The sequence below is a fragment of the Adiantum capillus-veneris genome, chromosome 26, assembly GCF_014529385.1.
Source record: "Adiantum capillus-veneris isolate H3 chromosome 26, ASM1452938v2, whole genome shotgun sequence".
Classification (NCBI taxonomy): Eukaryota; Viridiplantae; Streptophyta; class Polypodiopsida; order Polypodiales; family Pteridaceae; genus Adiantum; species Adiantum capillus-veneris.
In genome coordinates this window covers 17462-26203 of record NC_140956.1, presented here as the reverse complement: position 1 = coordinate 26203, position 8742 = coordinate 17462, and the positions used below count along the sequence as shown (strand labels likewise).

The following is an 8742-nucleotide window of genomic DNA, read 5'->3' as shown; positions in this document are numbered from 1 at the left end:
TGGAATGAGTAAGAACTTGCACGATGGCGAGTAGTCACAACTCCATTTAAAACTTCACAAATCAGAACTTCTAGATGCACAATTGTGACTGCAACTTCAATTTATCCATATTGAATTATAGGACATTTTATCCCTCAAAAGCAAAAAAAAAAAGAGATTACTATTCATAGACCAACATTCCTACCTATCAACAAACTTTTTAGAAACAATACACAAATGAAGTAAAGCAACCATCCTTTTTAGACAGTATAAATGTTGGCAAAGCCAACAAGGCCACTGAAAAGGACTACCTCTGCATCAGCTGCTCGTTGAGCACAATCTCGAGTCCAAGCTTCCCTTCTCAACAAGGCTTCTTCTTCAGCAATCACAAGCGTACTCTCTCTCTTCTCCAATGCAAAAAGTTTAGCCCTTAAGAGAAAAAACAGAATAAAACTTACATCATCGAGTGAAGAATCGACCAAACAATGACTCACAAGCTGTTGCAAGATGCCTACCGAAACTTATCCTCGAGATTGGTGAGCTCAAAGCGAGTTTTATCAATGTCAAGAATGCGCTCATTCTCTTTTTGCTTCCACTCAGCATCAAGTGCTGTCAATCTCTTTGTCTCCTCATCTTTGAGACCTGCCCTCCACTTAGCCTCTTCAGCACGGCACCACCTCTCAAACTCCCATTCCAACTCGTATCTCCTGAGCTTCTCGTCTGCATGTGAAGAAGGAACTGCCCTATCTAAGTCTGCTACAGGATTTTGCACCAACTTCTCTTGGTTCCGTTTGAGGGGTCTTAATGCTTTTAACTTGCTTAACATTTTTGGAGCCCTATCAGTTTTCTGAGCAGATGGGCTTCTCCTTCTCTATTCACAAGACTCCTCCTCCTGAGACTCTGTTTGCACACCAACAACTTTGGATGGGAAATTATCATTAAAGGCCCGCTTCAATAGGAAAAATGGATCTTCTAAGCTAGGAAAAGGGGAGATGGCTCTCTCTTTTGAAGTTCCCTGGGTGGGCTTGTGGATCAACGTGTTAACCGGGCCAAGATCTTCGGCTGAGAGTACTACTCGCAATGTTCCAACAATTACCTGATAACCAGTTTGAGAAAGGAGACAAACTTATAAACAAAGTGAAAAAGGTGTAGTTTTGATGTCCAGTTTATCAAGTATGCTTTGGTTCAAAGAAAACCTGAGCATCTTGCCCTGAACGATCAGAAGGGGAGTACACAGGAGCATAGCCGTCAAGCCAAGGTTCCTTCATCAGAGAGGCCATTGGGATTGAAGCAGTTCCAATCAAGCCATCAGCTGCATATCTACAAAAAAATTTATAAGATTGACTGCTTATTTTGATTCCGACTATCTTGAAAAATTGAGATTTCTGCAGAAAATTTCAGCATGTGTCTAATTGATGTTTCTTGATGCTCCTGTTGTTTTCAATTCAAGATACAGAGGTGCATTGAAAAACAGTACATGGAGTGAATGGTAATCGAGTGCTTACTTGTCACGATGGAAGACTTGTGCTTGTAGACAAAGATCTTGGGCAAGGGCAGCTGCAAGACCGCTTACAGAAGCATGGAGCTCCTAAGACACAAAGCTGAAAGCAGTAGGGCATCATGAGCCACACATCAGCATATGCAAGTCTATACTAAAAACAAACTGTCAAAATCTTTTTGCATGCCCAACAAATGCAAAATATTCAACAGTTTTTAGGCCATTTTTAGAACTGCATGTACCATCCAATGTCTCTAACACACAGTGCACTCTCTAAACAACAATCATTCAACTCGAACATAATTTACAGAAAATTTTAGGATATGTTTTCCGCACGACACTGGGTACCTTACACCTCTCCCCAAAGCCAACAATACTGAAATCGGCAAACCATTGCGGCTAGGAATTGAGAGAGGAGGCCCCTCCATCAAAAAAGTGGCACATTCCTTGATCATAGATAGAAAGCTACAAAGGAAGCCTTTGCCCAAGGGCAAAATCTATTTGATACTTCTTCCTTTGATGCCTTGATAGGCCATAGCTCAACCCCTAATTAAACTGCGACGAGGAGAGCACCCCGATCACCCATATAATAAATGCTCTAATTTCAGGACAAATGTAGACTCTCTCTCTCTCTCTCCATAGTATTTTGTTTTGTCATTTTGTCAGTTCTGTCATTTTGTCATCTTTGTATCAGATCCACCACATTGTAACTATCAGGTCTCATAGGTCACTTTGGCCTTTTGAAGACGTTAAAATAACATTTCATTTCATTTCTCTCTCTCTCTCTCTCTCTCTCTCTCTCTCTCTCTCTCGGCGCATGTACACACACACACAGATCTAGGCGTAATACGACACTCTACAGACCATGTGTGGCGTCCACATACACAAGATGGAACTACAGCTTACCCGTTGGAAAGAGTCCCTTCCGAACCCTTCTGGGCCATAACAGGTGGGTGGGTACGGAGGGGAGCTGTGAGTTTGGCCTCATTTGCAGAGTTGGGAGTGGCCATGGCGAGCTTGACAATTTCAGGGGGCAGAACTACACGCACACAGGCGTTGATGGCCTTCATCGGTAGCCTCAGCCCGGCCTTGAAGCTCCGCACGTCCACGCTCAGTCTGAACATGCGCACATCTTCTCCTGCAGCTGCATCCATCGTCGGGGTGGCGAGCTAGAGAGAACCAAGAACTTTGAATAACAAGAGAGAGAGAGTAGCATTACGGCATCCATACTTTCTACAGAGAGATTAAAGAAACGCTCCTGCCTCGTCACTCTACATCACGCGGGCATGGTCACATGGGATCAATGGTGGAAGAGGAAAAGGCTATGGAGGAGGAGGAAAAGGCTGGGCGCGTCAATCATCGACCGTCAGATCTGAGGTTGCTTCGAATTTACCAATTTGCCCCGAATTTACTAATCGGTCCACATTTACAATATAACATACTTGAATCCCCTATATTTCAACGTACACATGAGGGCGTAGTGGTTAGTGCACATGGCTCGTGGTGGGGAGGTCGGGGGTTCAAGACATGGGGTGCAGATCGACCCGAATTTACAAGCCTGCCCGAATTTACTTTTCTCCCCGACTTTACCAAACGCTCCGAATTTTCCAATTGTGCATCTGACGGCCGACATCACCTCAGCCGTCAATCCCATTTAAGCATGCCCATGCGAGATAGTGTGGAGGCCTCAGGACTAAAGGGCACAGGGTCTTAAATTTTAAAATGAAGACCCCACGATGGGATCCAGCCTCTAGGGCGGAGAACTAGACACGTGCGATGCGAGGTCGGCTCGGCCGTCCGAGTTTACCTTTTTTGTCCTAGTTTACTGTTGCCCCTATCCAAGTTTACTGCTGCCCCTATCCAAGTTTATTTATCATGCATGTTTCCCACCATGGGCACCATATGCGCATGGGAGGGTTGGATAGGCCATGAGCCTCGCACGGCACCTGCCCGGGATCAAATTTTGTGAGTGGCCTCGATCGCCAAACTTTTTGAGCCCTCCAATGTCCTCAAGATTCGCACGCACAACCCCTCACCATTGATCCCACCGCTCCCCCTTCATTTACTACCCCATGCCCTTTCGTGTCGAGGGTCACTCTATGGCACAGGATCCCCTTTAGAAGGAATCTAGGGCCCAAATTAGGACACATTGAGTGGCGTTGATCTCTGTCGCTCGATCGCAAGGATGAACTAGGCGTGAACTGGGTGTACTAGGGTGAACTAGGGGCTAAAAATGCCAGCCTGAGTTCAGTTCAAGAGGAATCGAGGGCCCAAATTAGGCAATGTCACGTGGCTTTGATCTTTTCCATCCAATCGCTAGTGTAAAGTAGAGTGTACTAGAGGGTGAAGTAGGGTGAAATAGGCGTGGTTGAACTCGAGGCCTCATGGTTTCCACGTGAAAGCCTTACCACCACGCTATCGAGCACAAGTGTCTATGTGGGCACAACAAGTGTATAATACCTTACTTCATTGCATAGTTCTCCCTAGTTCACTCTTAGCTCACCCAGGCATTGGATGACAAGCCGCTCCATGTTGCCTAATATGGGCCCTAGATCCCCCCTGTTGATGGACCCCATGCCATATAGTGGTGAGGCCCCGCATACACATGACATTATGCTACCTTTTTCCTCTATGAATGTCACTATTTTTCATTTTCCAGCATAGTGTCGTTCATATAATAAAGCCCATGAAACAAAGATGAAATATGCACTAGAGAAGGAGTTGTGTCTTTTGAGCCATTGCTTCCTACTTGTCTTTACTACACAACTAGAAACACAACTTTCCCAATTTCTAGATTGATGTGATCACTATGTTTCACATTCCACACCTCGTATTTCCTATTTCACACCATTAATAGATTTTTCATAAGGTATCGTGTCAACTCAACTAGTGAATTCTTCAATGAAAATGAGTTTGGGGACCCCATTGGAAACTTTTCTCTTAAAAGAATTACAATGAAAGATTTTCTCCTAAAGTTTCTAAGGTTTTAGCACTACATATGGAGTTGGCTTGTGCATAGTAGTAGGGGAGATGAGGGAGAGATAGACCGTAACGACGATGGAGGCCTAGGTCCTCATGGGAGAACTTTGGTGAGCCATCAACTCATCATGCTAATGGAGGACTACGATTTGCTACTCATGAGTTCATATCCTTGCCCCTGACCACCTAGACTGTTGCATCTTGGGTTGGAAAATCATTTGCACGAACCAAATTCCACAATACAAGTGGTTCTATCTAATCAACAACTACACAAGCGACCCATCCGAATTTTTCACAATCGTGTGTACATACTAGAGGGAAAACACTCATATAATTTCAAATAAAAATATAAGTTGAAACAAGGCACACAATGAGCCAGAAAGGCCTCTCCCTCAAAACTTCTCTTTGTTTATGGTAGAATTGTCTATACTGTAATGGAATTTGCCTATTCAATTTGAGAGTAGCGGAATTTAATGAGAGTACTTTCAAGAAATGATTTTGTGAGCATAGCGGGTTGACATAATTGAAGATAGCAACATAATCATAGCAATTAGTTAACTTGGCAAAGACAATACTTTTGCAAGAGAGAGAATTTAGAGAACATGACAACAGTTGAGGACCGGATTTATGTGGAGCCGGTCCCCCCTTTAATAGGCATTTGTATTATGATTTCTCCCATAAAGAGAGACTTGCTACAATACATTCTTTGTGTTCCTTGTGACCTAGGTGAAGCAATGAAGATGGAAAGCTTCATGCATCACCATCATAGCATAACCTAAACTTGAAGAAAGCTTTAACTATACCAAGCCTCAGTCCCAAGACCTCAAACACCTTCGAAGGTGGAGAGAGCTAGCAGGGAATGACGGTAGGGAAGAGGAAGAAGAAACATTTCATACGAGAAAGAGCTAGTTCCTCACTTATCATAACTCTTGTGCTAGCATACATAATAGCATAGTAATGAAGAAGAAATAGATGGCAAGCTCAAGCATTGAAGCATGGCTCTTGGATGGATTTGCACTCCATAGCCAAGAGTGTTGGTGTAGGCTCTCAACCTCTACTTGCTTGGAGAAAGAGAGGGAGCTCTTGCACTTTGCATAGTACACAATGAGAGTGTTTGTGAGTGTGTGGGTGAGTATACCCCCTAAGCACCCCCCTAGCTTGCTTGGGTCGACCCCCCCTTGTAGCTCATGCTTGAAGCTCATTGGACCCCTCCAGGCCTAGCCAATCACAAGCAGGAGCCATTACAAGCAACAGGGATAGCCTTGGGACAAGTGTCCCCCTTTCCGCTTTGAGAGAGAGGACTTGATAAATGCAAAATCAATTAATTAAATATCCTTTATTATCATTGGACCCCTTGGGTGGCCAACCAATAGGTTTCAGGCACACCATGAGGGCAACATGAGGAGGAACTTGACAAGTGTCCTTGCTGCCTCTTCAAGCTGGGGCTTCCCTGTGTGTGTGTGTGTGTGTGTGTGTGTGTGTGTGTGTGTGTGTGTGTGTGTGTGTGTGTGTGTGTGTGTGTGTGTGTGTGTGTGTTCTCTCTCACCCCCCCCCCCCCCCCCCCTTGTAGGCTCGCCCCCCTCCTTGTAGGGATCTTTTTGACTTTGGATGAGCAAGCCCCTTAGTCATCAAGCATGACTAAGCACTTGAAGTAGGGGGTGTTCCCACAAGCATCTCAGGTAAGCTTCTCAAGGCACTTCAAGCACCTTAATCAAGCGGCAAGTCAAGCACCTCAAGCATGGAGTAAGTCAAGCACCTCAAGCACCTTAATCAAGCACCTCAAGCAGGACAAACACCTCAAGCACGACAAGCACCTCAAGCAGGTCAAGCACCTCGAGCTTGGGCCGGGTTCCCACCTCAAGCTCAGCCCTAGCTTACCTAAGGTCAAAGGACTTTTACACACATTATTGGAGGTCTTCAATGAAGCTAACCCTAAGGTCTTATGCTCCATTGGTTAGCCTTGCTCTTGATAGACCATCTCCCATTTGGGCCCCTTTTCTATTGGCCCCGTGTTGAGATAGATCTATAAGCACATATATATATCTTAACACTTGTTCCCATTTATTCTCCCACATTAAGTGATCAATTTAATATGAGAAAATCATTTGGGTTGGTTAGATATTAGATTTTATGACATATACTGTCATGGGTACAATGTACACAATCGTGTGTACATACTAGAGGGAAAACACTCATATAATTTCAAAGAAAAATCTAAAATGAAACAAGGCACACAATGAGTCGGAAAGGCCTCTCCCTCGAAACTTCTCTTTGTTTATGGTAGAATTGTACATACTATCATGGGCAATCCAATGCCAAACTTCCATACCGATGCAGGTGAACAATTCAGCATTGCAAACAAGTGAATCTCAATGTTGATTTTCCAAGCATCTTTTTCCTTCCATCCATGCTCTCAACTGCCCACATTCTTTTCCATCAGCTTACAATTTTCTTCCAAACACGAAAGCCACAATCCTTACAATGCAAATCCTTCATGATGGTAGTCTCAAATTGCAGTGCAACTGATCAAACTCTTCCATTGCCAACGTGGGTTGAGTAGGGAGAGTCCACATGATCTCCATCGAAGAGAGATGGCAAAAATTGCAAGAATTGTGCATAAAAACAAAGAATTCAACAATGTAATGGATTGTTTTGGTGAAAAATTCTATATATATATTTATTTATTTATTTATTTATATATATGAAAAAGTGGTGTAGGATGATGAAGAGAGGCTCTCCCAAGGTAGGTATGGCCATGGAAAGCTTCAAAGTGCAAAAAACACTAATAGAATTGAGTTTTCTATTGGAAATAGGTTGCAGGGAAACACACACATCTTGGAGAAGATGAAGAAGCTCAAGGCACACAACAGAGAGTAGTATTGCTTAGTGCACAATGGAACAATAAGTTATTTCTGACACCTAGTGTAAAGGGAAGTGTCATGCCTGAAGGACATGATCAATCCACAAAGGGGAGTAAGCCGAAAGCTTTGCGGAAAGCTTCAAACTTCTCATGAGGCAATGCCTTTGTGAAAATATCTACAATGTTATCCTGTGTTGGCACATAAGCCAAGCTGATCTCTCTTGTTGAGAATCTCTCTCTGACATAGTGGTAATGCACCTCGATGTGCTTTGTGCGAGCATGAAAAATTGGGTTCCTCGCAACTACCAATGCATTATGACTATCGGTGTAAATGATGTTGGCAATGTCGTGTCCAACACCCAAATCATCCATAAGGCATTTAAGTCATACACACTCAATCGTAGCTATGAAGACTACCCTGCACTCAACCTCACAGCTAGAAGAGGCCATAGGTTGCTTCTTTCTCAACCATGGTATGCATGAACTATCGAGCATGAAACCACTTGTGGATACTCGCGTGTCATAACAACCAGCCTAATTAGAGTCTGAAAAAGCATGTAAATTTGGCGACAATGATCCCCCTTGGGATAAAACAACCCAATATGTAAAGTGCCACTCAAGTAGCGAAAGATCATCTTGACAGCCTTCCAATGCTTAGACCCTGGGCTATGCATAAATCTGCTGACCTGTGAGACTGCAAATTGAATATCAAGCCTTGTATTGCATACATAAATAAGGAATCCAACATCAGTTTGATAAAGATTGACATCGAAAAGATCGCCAACATCACGAAGACTCAATTTTAAACTTGTTTCTATGGGATTAGCAATAGGTTTGCAGTCCTCAAGTTCAAACTTACATAGCAATGTCTCTATGTAAGTTGTTTGACACAAGGAAATGCCGCTATCACACTGCTTAAACTGTATGCCCAAGTAATGATACAGCAACCCCAAATCTTTCATCTTGAAAGTAGAATCCAAATCATCAACAGAAAGAACGATGATGAGAAGTACATCACCCTCACGTTGTGTTTTCTATTGGACTGTTACGAAAGACTCATTTAACCAAATGAGTGTTAGCTTTTTCATACCAAGCATGAGGAGACCACTCCAATCCATACAAAGCTTTCTTACATTTGCACACTTTATCTTCCTTTCCTTTCTTGAAAAAATTAAGAGATTGCGTTACATAAACTTCCTCAAATATATCACCATTCAAGAAAGCAGTAACAATATCTTATCAATGTAAATCCCATCCAAAACGAGCTGCCAATGCACATAAAAAACGCACAGTAGTCATATGACAAAGGGAGAAAAATTCTCTTCATAATCTATGCCTTTCTTCTATGCATAACCTTTTGCAACAAGTTGAGCCTTATAGCGATCATTGATCAATCTCACCATCCGTCTTATGTTTCAACTTGTAA

The 8742-nt window shown here is 43.1% G+C and overlaps 1 protein-coding gene across 1 annotated transcript; it reads right to left on the bottom strand.

Annotated features, from left to right (window-relative positions):
• Nucleotides 1-239: 239 nt before the first annotated feature.
• On the bottom strand, nucleotides 240-1075 carry LOC147422865 (uncharacterized). Its single transcript, XM_086502273.1, has 2 exons — nucleotides 495-1075; nucleotides 240-408 (listed from the first exon to the last, which is right to left on the bottom strand). Exons 1-2 carry the CDS (start codon nucleotides 803-805, stop codon nucleotides 240-242), a joined length of 480 nt encoding a protein of 159 aa, XP_086358399.1. The 5' UTR covers nucleotides 806-1075.
• Nucleotides 1076-8742: the final 7667 nt, after the last annotated feature.

Bases quoted from the DNA above. Each gene is read 5' to 3' on its own strand.
- LOC147422865 (XM_086502273.1), bottom strand. From the start codon at position 805: ATGTTAAGCAAGTTAAAAGCATTAAGACCCCTCAAACGGAACCAAGAG. The intron at 409-494 runs GTAGGCATCTTG...TTTTCTCTTAAG, and splicing joins AATCTCGAGGATAAGTTTCG to GGCTAAACTTTTTGCATTGG.